This window comes from Eufriesea mexicana, unplaced genomic scaffold (assembly GCF_001483705.2).
Source record: "Eufriesea mexicana isolate 0111107269 unplaced genomic scaffold, ASM148370v2 scaffold474474869, whole genome shotgun sequence".
Lineage (NCBI taxonomy): Eukaryota > Metazoa > Arthropoda > Insecta > Hymenoptera > Apidae > Eufriesea > Eufriesea mexicana.
The window spans coordinates 487,579-503,792 of record NW_016907912.1 but is presented as its reverse complement, the minus strand read 5'-3'; the positions used below and the strand labels follow the sequence as shown (position 1 = coordinate 503,792).

General features: G+C 37.4%; 1 protein-coding gene across 2 annotated transcripts in view; it reads right to left on the bottom strand.

Moving 5' to 3' along the window:
- Positions 1–16,214, bottom strand: part of LOC108545442 (ras-GEF domain-containing family member 1B) — a 596,416-nt gene that overhangs the window by 96,033 nt on the left and 484,169 nt on the right. For both annotated transcript variants that reach the window (XM_017897066.1, XM_017897073.1), the window contains exon 4: positions 3,955–4,089. In XM_017897066.1, the coding sequence (XP_017752555.1) occupies positions 3,955–4,089 (135 nt within the window). The remainder of the gene's footprint in view (positions 1–3,954; positions 4,090–16,214) is intronic.

Here is a 16,214-nt window from a genome sequence, read left to right as displayed (position 1 = left end):
CCGATTTCCGATTGAACTGTCTTCCTGCCTTTTTTCCTTTTCATCTTTTTCCTTTCCCTTTTTTTTCTTTTTTTTTCAATCCTGTTGATCGAATCGATCGCCTGCGGACAGCTTCAGCCACCGCGATCAAACCCATCCGCGATATCGACGCGAGCACGAGTAATAAGCACCAGACGTGTCCCTCGTGGGAACGAACCAGTCGACAGTCTGGATTTTCAGACGTTTCATCGTTTTCCATTTGATTGCTCCCTTTGGTAGATCTAGCAGTGATTCCGAGGATTTTACTGTTTTATTAGATCATTTCTTTAGTTTTCGGTATCGAATGGATGCTGAAGGGCTAGGCTTAGGTTAGGTTCGTTGTATTTTACTGGAGAGTTTGAGAGGGTTTGAGAGGGTTCGGGTTTAAGAAAAATTTTATCTACGTTTTGGAAATAGTTTACAACTTAGCTAGTGGATTATAGGTTAAGGAAATCACAGTTACTCGTGTTAATGTTTAGACAAATTGGATTGAATATATGACGGAATAATTCTCACCCTTGCCAATAGATGGATTCCTACTTGAAGGAGGTTCGAGGACCTTTTTGCAAGTTATTGGTAAAAACCCTTCGTTTCCTATATATACAATTTCCAAGCTTTCCAATAGTATCCCCGTCTAAGGCAGGGCCTGCTAGGTAGCCTTACTGACGAGTCCACTAGCAGGTCCGGGACCAAATGCATCTTTTCCTTTCATCCTTTCTAGCACCACTGTTACATCGAAGATACCTGCGACAAGCCGACTTCGACAACGGTGAGGAAGGACCTTCCACAAATATTTATGCAGAAGCAAAAAGTTAATGCATAACATCAGATAGTACCCACGTGAAGGAACAAAAAGACAGAAATTTCTGTTAGGTATAAAATATTATATATACAAAGAAGATTTAAGAAGTGACTGAATATGAACGATGGACGATAATAAGATACAATTGTAGGATATTTTTAGACTTTATTGGGATGCAATGGTCGAAGTGTTCCTGTAGAGAACACTTTGCCAGGTCTAGTGGACCCGTTAGGGTTTTCTAACAGCCAAATCCTAAATACTGAGTAATTCAGGATTCGGCATTCAGTCAGCAGTTGGCCAGTAATCAGACAGTCAGTAAGTCAGTTTTGAGTTAGAGTAAAGATCGAATCAGTTAGAGTTAATTAGAGTCTGTGTAGTTAGAGTCTTAGATAGCTCTAGAATAAAGCACTAAGTCAGTACCAGTCCAATTCTAAGTCAGTTCCAGTCCTGCTCTAAGTCTGTTCCAGTCCAGTTCTAAGTCAGTTCCAGTCCAGCTCTAAGTCATTTCTTAATTAACGAAAATTTGAGCCGAAAGTACTCTCTGGAAGTCTCTGCACAGTACACAGTAGACTGTCCTGTGTGGCTCTTCAGGATATATAAAATATCGATACAAAATCGGAAAAACAATATCGTTCGAACCTGCCCTTTAACAGAATTAAAAAATCGAGCTCGTAACGGTGGCCTTTGCAACATGGGTATTATCGAATTAAATTTCCTGCACGTTCTTCAGCTTTATAATTACACCATATTCTTTTTCAATTGTCAATTCTACATGTTTCTGTCCTGGCAGCGTTGCGTCGCATATTGTCACGCGACACAATCGAGCCCCGTTTGCTTAAATATACTTGAATCAACACAGCTCTAATTTAATTTCGACTCGAGTACCAGTTACAACCCCCGTGCATATCGCGACGCACGTACCGACCCTGCGCCACCCCTTGGAAACTCGTTATCGATTAACGACGCGAGTGAGCCGTTACCGGTTACTTCTCCAACGATCGGCAGAATTTCTCCGAGCTTCCTGTGCTCGCCAATGACTTTTTTCCACCCCTTATTCTTCCGCCGAAGTCCGGGTATCCGGGCGATATAAAGGTGGCCGCGAAATAAGGCGAAAGAAAGCAAACAATGCCCGCCGGCACGCTGAATGACTCACTTTGTTGCTTTCACCGTGAAACTTTCCTCGTCCAGGCACTTTTAAGGAAGTTTCGAAGAACAGTAACGGCAATCATTGACGAAGGTACGGCCGATTTGTTCTTGCCCGCTCGGCCATCAGCTCGTCCAGCTTTTTTCCACGGCTATCGTCTCTTTCCGCGCAGCTTCCAAGCGCGACGACATTTTTACGAGACGAGTTCGCTACGCGTCCAAACTGCTCCGACGTTCGCCGATTTTTCTCGAATAATTAAAGCGACGACAATATGGCGGCTAAACGGCGAACCTGGATTTCCCGCGATTTATGGGGAATTGATTTAATGCGGATTTCCATCCAAGAGACGAAGAGTTTTCAGAGGAATTTATTGCAAGTTTTGGATTGGATGTATTCGAAAAAGTACGAGTATGGATTTGAGAAAGATTTTTACTTATTTCGTCTGTAATGTTGGAGATAAAAGCAACGTACAGAGCTTTAAGAAGATTCATAGTATGCTTTTTACCTAGAATTTTATTTACTTTTTAGTTGATATATATGTAGGAATGGTATTTCTTTTATCTATTCCTGTAAAGCGCGAGGGAATGCTTGGGCTAGTTCTTTTAGCTAGTTCTGCTTGAATTTTACAAAAATAATTATGCATGAAAATTGGAAACAGAACGAACTTGGACGAGAACGAAATCTTAATATTACTGGTTAAAAATGACTAAACTGATTATTGGGATTATGGGTTCTAATAGTAAAGTAACTACGATATATATTCGCCATTAAAGTCTTTTATTACTCAAGGAAGGTATATGTGTCTTTGAGTGCTTCTCTGGGGAGACTGGCTGACTCACGAAGGAGTGTCAAGAGGGAGGGGGTTCGCCTAAACCCTAAATTCTTATTGAACACCGATCTATCTATTTTATATGTGCCATAATTTTACTTTTACTCTGCTCCTATCTGCTCCTAACGGTTATCTCAATTACCGTGGTTATCTTTAACATATATATATCTATACGTTCCTATACATAATCGAAATCGTTTTTAAATATCAGTAGAATTAATTTTTGTACATTTCAGCAGACGTTAACACGATCAGAGATAAAATTGAGGCAAAAATATCTAGGAAATGCGAAGAAGTCACTGAGACATGAAAAATAACCTAACAAACATACAGGAGCCTCAGACATTGCTCCTGTGACGCATCGTGACGTACCACAAAATGGCCGGCTACTAGTCCCAGACCTTTAAACCAGCCCTAACCAATCACTCAAACTAGGACCCATGACGTAATAATACCAATAACTCTACCACCAGCCAAAAACTATTATAAATATTATAAATATCCATATCCACAACAAAATAAAGTCTGTAAAGTATTAGTGTGAATCTGAACCCGAGATTTACGTTTGTTCGTACCCTACCCGCGCACCGTGACAACGTCGTTGTACAGAATTTTCCACTTCGAAATTATTAAATTGATATAATCAGCGAGCAATCTGTATTTAACAGACATGAACGATAAGTCGAAGTAATTTAATATCAGTTCTTCTATCAGCCAGCAGATTCAGGGTAGTATACACAGCTGCACAGTATTCTCGAAAGTCCCTATCTAACCATCTCTACCATACAAATACGTCTTCTGATCTAATCTCCAGTGTCCCAGTGTCTAAAGCCTGCCAGGAAGTCCATTTCTTACCGATGAACCTACCAGCTAAGCCCCGGAGGAAACGCACCTTCCGTTCCTCGTGCCTCACCCTTTCATCCCCCTGTTTCCCGCGTTTCCTCGCTACTACTACTACACGCTGACTATGGAAGCTTGAAATCTTATTCCGAATAAATAACCCACGATTATAATTTAAAAAGGTACACTCGTCGATTACAACGTACTCGCAACTCGCAACTTTTACTTTTCGTTAAGTAATTTGGTAAATTGGTAAATAATTTTCGACGAATACGGTTTACTGAGATTGGAATAAAAGAGGGAGGATATGGAATTACTCACGTGTTCCGTGTTAATAGCAGCACCGTCACGAATATCTTGATGATCGGCACCGGAACCATTGACCATACCAGAACCGGCGCCAGCACTTCCGCTTCCTTTTCCACCGACACCGCCAGCTGGTGTTTGTGGCAAGCTCTGAAAAATGGAAATACGATATTGAAATAATTTATCGAGACACGGGGTACGTCTTTCATTACGAATACACGTTCATTACGCTTTATGGAATTTTTTAGTCATTTTCATCGAATCGTTCTTCGTTTCACAAATAAATTACAGCTTAACACAATTTTTGAACACGTATATTACAGTTAGAAACTGGAAATACGATGAAATAACGTAATAATGGAAATACCGAAATAATTTATCGACCGTGTATGCGCATTACAGAAATTCCTATTGGGAGATTCTTTAAATCGTGAAAGGATTGAAAGAATAAATTTTAAATATTATTCGTAGATGTATTTGTTTCTCTTTTATTAAAATATAAATGGAGTACACGCAGTATTTCAATTGACAGTTTTCAAATTGCATTTTGATACAGAAACATTGCTTTGAATAAAAATAATCGTTTCATAAGAAACATTCGATACAGAAGTTCGTAAACACAAAGGAATGGAGAATGTTATTGCTGCGATACACAGCACACGCTTGAATTACAACGCGTAATTTATTTGAAAAATGTGTAACAATAGAATAAACGAAACTACCGCGCGTTATCCCCTTTTTCTTGCCTCCGTTTCCCATTTCTCACCCCACAGCGATTCACGCCACACTGCTAGGATATATATGTAGTTTCATCGTTTACAGAAAATTAATATCCTGTTGCTCGCAGTCAAACGTAAATAAATTACAAGACAGCTACAGCTGACAAAAAGCATTTGTATTAAAACAACGAAAACACGTGGAAAACACGAATGCTTTTTATTTCTACCCACATCTGTTCCCCATATATCCTTTGCTGAAAATTTTTAATAAAACCTACGCTATATCGTCCTCCGAGCAATTGATTAAACCGCCCTGTAATTAATTTTCCTGCATCTTATCCGAGGACACTAAATCTCCGAGCTCCAGACGATTTACGAATACGATAAATCGCATCTACGTATACTTTAGAATATTTACTACGTTCCAGAAAGATGTTTCGAGGTGTTTCGAATTTTACATTGCATTCGGATTGATTAAAAAAAAAAAGGAAAAGAAAAGAAGAAAAATAACATACATTTCTGAAAACACAATTTTAATGTATAAAAGATTTACTAATTGCAAGTTTAAAGGATTGTTATTTGTGAGATTTATATTATTAATTGGAAATTAAAATTTCAGAAGAATTTCAGAAGAATCCTATTGGAGAATTGGAATTCCAGAAAAATTTTGGGAAGAGTTGTAAGAGATTGCTATTTGTGAGATTTATATGATTCATTGAAAATTAAAATTTCAGAAGATTTTCAAAAGAATCGTATTGCAGAATTGGAATTTTAGAAAAATTTGGGAAGCATGGTAAAATCGTGAAAAGATTGCACTCGTCAGTGAATTTTGGTCCAAGAATATTTAGGAAGTTAAGATCTTAGAACAAATTTTGGAAGAACCTTGATATAATTATAATTATAATTTTAGAAAAATTTTAGTGTAAATGACAACGTCGAACACAAATTAAAAAATTAAAGAAATTAAATAACTAAGAAATTAAATAATTAGGATTGAAAAATTAAAGGAATTAAATAACTAAGAATATATTAATTCCTTGCCTTACCATTAGAGTTTGGATGGCGCGTGCCACAATGAACAGAAAGGTCCGTCACACGAGGAGCCATTTGGTCCGAACGCGGCGAAGAATAACACGTAACTGAGCCAGAAGGACATCAAGGAAAATTAACCACGAGTCTATCTGAACCTGATGTTTACACTGAGCTCTATCCACGAACCACGCCTCTAACCCATGACACTCGTATTTGACTGGATCTCCTTCCCTCGAGTCTCACAAATACACTATCCGAACAAAATAGGAAGTAAACAAACCCTCAGTAAGAAATCCAAAATCGTTCCAAAACGTAAATTTTCCAACACGCAGAAGAACAGCAGAAAGAATTATCTGGCTCGCCAGAAAATTAAATTATTCAAACAAGAAACAGCGTTCGCCACCTGTATTATCCTCGGCAAAAATTAAGCTGTTCTTCATCCCCGCTTTCGTCCCCCTAAACCCCTCGATGGATGTCCATCGTTAATTTCCCTTCAACGAGATTTACGCGCTGCAAGAGGAAATCAGCGAAAATAAAACGGTATGGAAAAATCTCGACGATGCAGTGGCACGATTCAACGCAGAGAATTAAGAGGCAAGAAGAAACGCAGACGGAACGGGGTCCCGATTTTGCCCTTTCAAGCGTTCGTTTCTTCGATTCGCCAACCATTTCTGGGGCTGTTTCCCCGCGAATTTCGCGTTCGAGTTTTCTCCGCGCTGTTCCTTTGCGAGACGGATTAGGCGATGCAAAGATGGTCGTAAAAGGGAAATTTCGTCGAACGTATTTGCTCGATCTCACCCCCCTCGGGAGAGGATACGACGAAGAATGTGGCGCGCGAGGATGGTGCACGCGTTCCAAGTTCCAAGGGGGTTGCTCCTTCGAATTTCCTTCATAGCTGTTTTCGGAAATTTCGGATTTAATTAAACCTCGAGAAGGTGTTTTGTTGTGTCGGGGAAATTGTTTTTGGTTTAGCTTGGTTCCGGATCTTGAAAAGGGTTGATCGCGAGTGGCATGTTCTTAAATTATAAAATTCTTTAATCATCGTTTACTTCATTTTTACACTTCCATTATAATGTCAAATTTTTAATTCGGAAAATTTCGTAATTTGATTTAGTTCATTTTAATATCGTCATATTTTGATTGTGATAATACGGTATTGAGATATGGAAGCTTTTAATAGTGATTTATTTTATTTTATTAACGATAAATTCGTAAGTTAAGAGATTTCTTTAATTTCGATTTATTTTAGTTTTAAATTGCAATAGATTGGTATGAATTATAATGATACTTTTGGTGGTACTGGGAGTGAGTTTAAGCGAATTTAGCTATTCAATTCATGCTTTGTATAATGGTTTCAGAAAAGGTGGGTGGAATAGGAGAATAAAGGAAGTGGATTGTATTTTTGAAGTATAATACAAACATTGTGTATATTATTCAAACTTATTTCGACTAATGTACATAATATTACAGTATTGTTATAAAAGCTTTTGTTAAAAGCAAAATTGACCTGTGCCAGGTTCTACTGATATACGAGACTATTCCATTAGAATGGTGCCAAAGTTCACCTCATCGATTACAATATATACATACAAACAATATAAATTCGTATAACAAGATTGAATTTTCTGTAACATGTAATAAATTATATATTTGAAAAAAAGAAAAAGAAATATAAATGTAAAATGACTTTAAATAAACACGATTATTTTTAAAGAAAATATTAATGTAATATATATAGTAATATATCCATGTGATCTAAAAAATTAATAAAGCAAAAAAGAATAAAAATAATAGTGGGATTATTATTATTTTTTAAACTATAAAACACTCTAAATACAGATTTTAATGTTACTCAATACCAAACATTTGATTATCGTAGGTGCCTTTTAACAACTACAAATTTGCAAATAAATTTCTGTCACGTTGAAAATCTGGGCCCGTGTTAATGTATCGCGAATTCGAATTACAGTTTACGAGCAAATGACTTCGCTTTAATCGAGGTGGTTCAGATATCTATGGATCACTTAATCGTAACTTCAGTCATTTTGCGGACCACAAAATGGCGATGAATTCGCGTGCAATGTTCGGGGAATCATGTGCCTGCAAATAAAATATATTAATAGCTCTTCGCCGTTTAGACGTAATGCATTATCAGTTATCTCAGACCATTAATTCCACGAGCGAAACTTTTCGGGCAATGACGTCGCTCGAAACGTAATAAATGCGATACACGAGTATTATATTGCACGTAATTATCAGATAGGAAATATCACGTAAAATACAGCGCATAGTAAACGTCAGTTCGTTTCGCGAGTAATTCTTCGACCTGCTTGGACAATTGTTGTAAATCATATGAGAGAGATAACGCAAAAATCGACTAATTTATATCGCGCCACAATGACATTAAAAGAAATGGAATTCTAAAAGAACCATATTTATTAAACAAATTTTTCTATTGGAAATTTTCAAATTGAAAAATTATAATATTACGAGATGGTGTATTAATAACAGAACGTAGCATAAACAATTAAATATAATTTAATTTCGCGAATACCGTGGCGATTTAAATTACACGTGCATGCTTTGTGATTATTTAGCTAAAAAAGAACAGGGCTTTCCGCAAAATGTGGTTTACTCGCCACAATCGGCTGACTGTTCCCTTGCACAGTGGATTAAATATCCGAATACGAAAATAAGTTGCAAATAAAAAGAATTCCCTGCAGCAATATTAACGTTACAAAGATCTGACTCTTGAAACGAAATTCTACCATTTTAAAATAATACAAAAATGTTATTCATTTTAAGAATTACTTAATTCCTTGAAAACATCACGTTAAGGATTATTTAATCCTTTGCACTCGAAGAATTTTTCGTTGGAAAGAAACAGCAATTCGAAGCTTCCCTTTGATTTTTATAAGCTTGCCGATACCCTGTATTTTTTTTTTTAAAAAAAGAAAATCAATTATATTATTTTAACATTTTTGTTCTTAATATAATTATCGCCTCTTATTCGATATTCAAGTTACCAAAGGATTAAAGCATTACAAGCAAATGGCGACTGAGACTCACCTTTCGAACACAAAGGGTTAAGATTCTAAATAACATAAATATACAACATAAAAATATGTTTTAAATTAATTAACATGTTCGAATTTGCACGTTTTTAACAAAACAGAATTTGCTCTGAAAGAAAAATCTTCCAAATTAAGGGTTGCAGTTCTACAAATATATTCACACGTTTAAATCATTATTAACTTTTTCAAAACTTCTTGCTTTTATCAGAACAAATTGCATTTTAAAATAATACAAAATAATTTCGAATAAATTTCTAATAATTTCTAATAAAATAAAATAATTTCATTAACTTATGTACTAGATGCTCTTAAATTTTTGCTCTTATTTTAGACTCGTAAAACAACCCTTACCATTTCAAAACGTGCAACGCGAAACGTCGAAACATTCTACAACCCTTCACCCCCCGTGTTAAAATCTCCTGATCCCACTCGAAGTTCTCAAAGATGCTTGAACTCACTTCTCGCTCCAGCAGACAAGAAATCGTAAGATACACGATTCCAAGAGAAATAAAAGAATTCTCATTGTACCTTGCCTGCATAAGAGGGTCAAGAACTATCGATATCGAGTCGAAATGGTCGCGTTTACCACCCCTACGAGATCCAATCAACACTTTCAGAGCAGTTTAAGAGGGATGGCTGATAATTACGGGGTCGATACGAAACTCGACGAAATTTTGCACGCAATATCGCAGGCTTAATGACGACCGCCTTTTAATGAAGGATTATGATACGCTCGTTAGATCGCTCGTCAAGGGAAACTTTTCCATTTCCTAGCATTAATATCGATCGATCGCTTCGTTGCACGGGGTACGAAGGAGCTGAACTCGATCCTATGCCACGACAAGGGCGTGACGTCGATAGTAACTGATTTTTTAATTACATCCCTCCGTCTCCCTCGACTTTTCTTCCCCCCCCAGCGAATATATTGTTTCGCGAGGAAGACTGATCGTTTTTTAAACGCCTGAGAACTAAAGGCTGCTCCTCCGACGTGGAAAACAATGGATCAATGGGGATGAAAACGTGGCTATTGTGCCGAGTATTATTTTGAATGATTTGCATGAAATTAGGAGGTAATAGCGTTAATGAATGAGGGTGAGCGAGGAACTGGGGGGCAGGAGTCTGGGCCAGAATACCGTGGACGTGGATATTTATGTGGAAAATTGGAATTTAATTGATTAAGGGTCGCAAATATTCGGGGGAATATTTGCAACTGAAAATTTGAAAGATATTATCGTAGTTAAATACGCGGAAAAAGTTACTGGACGAAATATCACATTACGAGAGTTGACAGAGCTTAATAAATTTTTGACGAAAATAATTACATAAATAGTAATTGGAATATGATTTATAAGAAAATGTAGAATTTGCGGTTTAGGTTAGAATATAATATATAGTATAATATATTTTATAATAAGTGTATATATACACTCAATAATTAACTTAATAATATACACTAATAATAATACACTAATATATACATTATATACTATAACTAATATACACACTTAATAATATACTTAATAAATAAAAATACACTTAATATATACAAGTGCATATTTTAATAATAAGTTAATAATAAGTTTAATAAGTAATATAATATGATTATATAGTATAATATATTTTAGGATCCACTCTGTATATTCTGAGACAGGCCCAGTTTATACGATAATATATACTATATTAATACTATAACTAATATATACACTTAATAATATACTTAATAAATGTAAGTGCATATTTTAATAATAAGTTTAATAAGTAATATAATATGATTATATAGTATAATATATTTCAGGATCCACTCTGTATATTCTGAAACAGGTCCATTTTATAGGATTCGTATATTTCAGTAATTTACGAAGAATCGTTCGATTAAATCACAGCGAAGGATTATGTTTCGTGAAGCAAAATTGTCTTGCCAGGTGCAAGAAGTAAAACAAACACACGTATATGACGGAAAACGATATAATTGAAGATCGAACTGGGCAATGAATATCCGTCGGATTTGATTGAAACTCGTTTCCTAACGATTGAAAAATGAAACGAGAAATTTAATCAAACATTCGTTTTATTCGGTTCTCGATGGACGTGCGTGACGATGCAATTGTTAATATATATTTGCCGCACAGACCACGGTATCGACCAATGCGAATAGAAATAGGAAGAGTTTGTGCTTTGATGTGAAATGGAAGAATAGACGTACCAATCAATTCTTAGTTTAACGTGACATTCTGCATCAGCGCTGTTACATTCATTTCGTTCTACAAATGACATTCTTTTAATCACGGTTTCATGCAGTACGACTAATTTTTCATCAACCGAGCCACGTGTCGCAAATATATAAAAAGAGTAACAGTGGAAATTCTCACAGATGCAGGATTCGCAATTAGTATAAAATATTTTCTTGACGATAAAGATTTTTAAAATAATTTTTATCCGTCAAGAAATTCGAAATCAATCATTGCTTGTAACGATAATAACATATTTAATGATCTTTTATTATGAATTAATATTATTGCGTATTAGATGAGAATTTCTTATTTTTCACTCAAATTTTTTAATATAGATATCAATATAAATTAATATAAAACGCGTAATAATTTTTTTTTATCTCTGGTTAAATATTTCGATAAACTAATTTTTACCCGTCAAGAAATTCGAAATCATTGCTTGTAACGGTAATAAAATATATAACGATATTTTATTAGGAATTAATATTATTGCTTATTAGATGAGAATTTCTTATTTCTTTCTCAAATTTTTTAATATAAATATTAATATAAATTAATATAAAACGCGCAATATTCTTTTTTTACCTCTGATTAAATTTTTCGATAAAAGCTAATATGGTTTTCCGTTCGAGCAAAATTTCGAAGTTAATTCTCGCTTGCTGCGAATCGCCCATTACATTTACACCCTATTATTTTCATCTCGTCTTTTCGAAACAAATTAATATCGTTATATAAAGCCAAATTTCCAAGCCAATTTTCCCTCGCCATGAATTGTCCGTTACATTTTTCCCCGGATTTTCCGACAAAAATTAATATCGTTGCATAAAACTAAATTTCGAAGCTAATTTCACCGTGCCACAAATTGCCCGCTATATTTTCACTCCATTATTCTTATCTCAAATTTTGATGAGAATTAATATCGTTACACGACACGAAATTTCGAAACCAATTCTCATCGACACCGAACATCCATCGTGTTATTTTCCACCCCCCTTTTCCCTCCACTTTCCATCAAAAAAGAAATTAATATCGGTACTCAACAAAAAAAAAAAAAAAAAAAAAGAAAAGAAATTTCAAAGACCAGTTTACCCGTTATCTATTTCAACCCACTCGTCATCAACTTCGTAGCGTGGTACCCGAGGAAGCATAATCTCCGATCCAGGCACCTAACCTCGAATCCACGCGAAACCCGAAGGACCCTTGGCGTTTCAATCGAGCGAACAAAGGTAATTAAAAAGAAGAAAAAGGGCGTAATTACGGAAGCAAGAATCACGTAGCGACCAATCCATTAGCGTCTCTCATAGTGCAGGCATCCGGTCCCGGTCATTCAGCCTGAAATTACCCGGTTGAAAACGCGGCTGGAAACGCGAGTTTAATTGCCATCGTTCTACGTTTCCTAAAATCGAGGACGTGGCTCGCGATCGTTCGCGGTAATCATAAAATCAATAGCAGTGGAAGCAACAAAGACACCGGAAGCAACGTTCGATGCTTCCAACGGAGACGTTGAAGACGTTGAAGACGTTGCGTCGCGACGACTATGAGACGACGATTATGAGACGATGACTATGAGACGACGGCTATGAGACGACGACGACGCGGATCGGTTCCATTAAAAACGCTTTCAAGAATGGAGGTCGCGAGTCGATAAAGGATATTTGGCCTTCCTTAATGGATCGCGGCCGATCGAATGGCACTTTGTAGGTGGAAAAGGGGCGCTGACTGGTCGATAGAGGCTGGAACAAGTGGAAGGAAACGAAACAGAGATAGAATCGGTCGCGAAGTAACGGCAGAGCTCGGTGACGAAAGCGTGGAGGCCAACCCCTGGCTCTGCGACGCGCTCACCCCCTTCGGCTTTTATTTCGTGTATTGGTAATAGCATAGAGTGCTTCTCTCTCAAAGTAATAGAGGCTTGAAGACCCTTTAAGTGACGTTCGCCACTTTACTATCGCTCTTTATAGACGATCCTCCGCCCTACCCCGCCCTTTATTCCACGCTCGATCCACCTCCGGTATCTCTTATCGGCCGCGGGAGAAAAAGGAGACCACGCAACCTACCTGCCCCGTGATATTTCTTCCTCTTTGTTTCTCCTCGAGCAAGCGATAGCGGAAGGTCGTTGCGGATAGTTTCGTTTGCGCGACGATCCATGGGCGCGGGGGTGGATGGTCGGGGAACGAAAGATCCTTTCAATGGTCGTGGATGTTGAGATGTTAAGGGAACGATGGAACTGTGTGCCGATAAATGGATAATGTTTCGGAAATATGGCAGCGTTGAAAGTACGCAATTATTGGCTATTTCTTGTTCCATTTTCTTGCTTAGCTGGGGCTTGGAATTTCGTGGAAATGTGAAATTGATAAATATAGGAGCAATGTGAATATAATTACTAAATTATTATATCTCTGAGAATATTTTAATATATTATTAGTACATTATAGTAGTATTATTATTAGTATTATATTAATTATTATTAATAATTATTGTTGAAATATATCCAATTCATATTTCGCGCCTTAGAGAGCTTCAACGTGTTGGCAACCATAGAAACTAACTATATGTTATATCATGAATGTTGGTGGCCTTAGTGAACACGATGTACAGTACCTACGTGCAAAAGAACTTTGAAAGAATCGATATCAATTGTTATGCATACACGGTTATATTATTAAGAATCTGTTTCAACTTTCACCATTGATATTATGTTAACAATTATATATTATATTAATTAATTAGTATTATTAGTATTATTACTATAATAAACAAAACCTTCTTTCAAAGTTACTTTTTATAGATATTAATTATTATTAGTATATTATAGTATATATATTTTAGTATATTTTTTTAGTTGACTGGATGCGAGGATTTGATGAATCTATTATGAAATTGGCAAAATTGGCAGTATTGCGAATGCATGCAGTTATTGGGTATTTTAATTTTTTATTTTTTGGATTTTAGATTTAGATTAGGTCTGGTATCGTGATATACGAATAGTAATAGTAGAGGTTCTCGATCGAATAATTTAGATTCGCGATGTTAATTAATTTTCTGCAGTTCCGCAGGTATTTCGGGATACTTGTTACGAGACAATGCCTCTGTTGCAAATCTCATTATACTGTTCTTGCTGTGTAATCACAATTGCTCTTGAATGCTTCGTCTGTCCAATATATTTGCAGTCTGTCTCTTCGAACATTTATATCCTTTAACTAGCGAAGCTTTGTATTCACCGTACGTCTGAAATTATGTACTCGGGTACAAAGTTCTGTTGTCAGAGCAGACGAATTAATAGTCGTACTCCTTACAGTCTTTGTATAACTTTCGACTACGAGTTATATTGCATAACATACTCGTTATCGTCCAGAAGGGAATAATCACGACTAGCGTGCAAATAAGTTGTATCATTTCGAATAATAAAATAAAAATAATTACTAAATTAAATGTAAAAATTATACTGCGTTCAGCTACATATGGCGTATAATTTTTAGGAATTTTAACGTTAAGAAGAAATGTCGTAAAAATCTTCGACTCTCACTACCGCGAGTCTTAGATCTCGTTCCCTAAGCCAGCAGCCGCCATTTCCTCCGAAATTCCAGAAAACAGATCTCTTCCTCTGCACCCTCCAAGTTCCGTGTAACCTATTACGAGAACACTGGCTGAAATTCAGCCGTCTGATGCTTCTTTGAGCTCGTTCGCGTGTTTCTTATTTTGCGGGAGATCGGAAACCGGCAACGAGGATGGGTTTCCTTTCGCGTCCGTGTTCTCCGGGATGTTTCGGCTCCGTAACTCGCGCGTTTCCGCATCCCGTCTGACGCGTGCTGCTTTTTTCCGTTCTCATCTGCAATGCCTCCTTTAATTATTATACCGACTATACCACCTTGGAAAAAATTTCCTTCCTTTCCTACCACCCTGTCTCGGACTATTCGAACTTCCGGTCGTCGAAGTAACGGCAAAGATATGTAGGAATGGTGAGTGTGGCGTGATTAGGGCATAAGGTCGCCGTCCGTTCTTCGAGTAGTTCTCTGAGAGGAGTTCAGAGGATGGCGCTCTTTGGGAAGAGTTTGTTGGGAGACAGACAGTGTGAAAGGTCATAGCGTCTAGAATAAGTTGAAGGTGGAGGACGAGAGGTTTTTAACCCCTTGACTACGGCAGATTTTGATACGCAATGGCCGTACCATACTGCAGAAATGGAGTTACGATGTAAGCCATTTTTGTGAAAACAAGCGCCCTCTGTGTCAGAAAGCTAAACTACGCCGAGCGCCAATAGGCGTCCTCCGTGTCACAAATGCAAAATTTCTAAGCGCCTATAGGTGCCCACAGTAGCCACGGGGTTAATGAAAAGAGCACTACGTTTTCTTAACGGGACTTTATTATATACGGGGGACCAGATGCGAAAAACGGAGGGATAGCTTTTCGGGAAAAACCCGTGTCGTTGGAAAGGCGTAAGCGAATTGACTCTTTTTCGCGACTCATTAGGCGTTGAGGTCGTCCACGTGTCCGCGATCATGGGGCCCTGGTCGTAAAGACATAAACCAGGCCCCCATTGCCTCGAAACCCTCGATGTCTCGAAGGTGTCGAAAATATTTACAGGGAACCTTCGTTTTCCGCATTTAGGATGTGTCCTTACAAAGTCTTAAATTAGTTTACAATAAATCATATTTTTTATTATCTACCACCGTCGTTTTGCTGCCTCCTAAGCAATTCCAACAGATATTAACCTTCTACGAATTTTGCGTTCTGGGTGATTAGCGTGAGAAGATGGGAAGATGAAACAGTGACTAAATATCTAAGACTAAATATCGTACTATCTCTTCGCAGTACTATGCTTTCCCGTACAGGGTCAGATGGCAATTTCTCCTATCTCGATAAAAATGCTTCCTCGGCTGATGGAGAACGTGGGACATGAAATTTATTATATTCTTCATCAACCGTCCGCGGTTTCTGTCTCGTATCTCGGAGCTGGATCAGGAAACCGGGGCTTTCCACTGCGAGGCAGCCGAACTTCCGGCCATTGTACTTCTCCCGAACGCATTAGGTTCGCGTATGCACCCACGTACTGCCGACTATCCGAAATATAATCTCGCAAGGAGTGTGTTCTCCACTTATCGAAAAGCCATAACTCCGAAACGGTCGTGCAGCCGAGATCCAATCTACGGACGTACGTAATCGTGTACAGGCAGCCACGGAACGCGGCCGGAAATAATGGATCTTCGTCAGCAGGAAATTCGGAG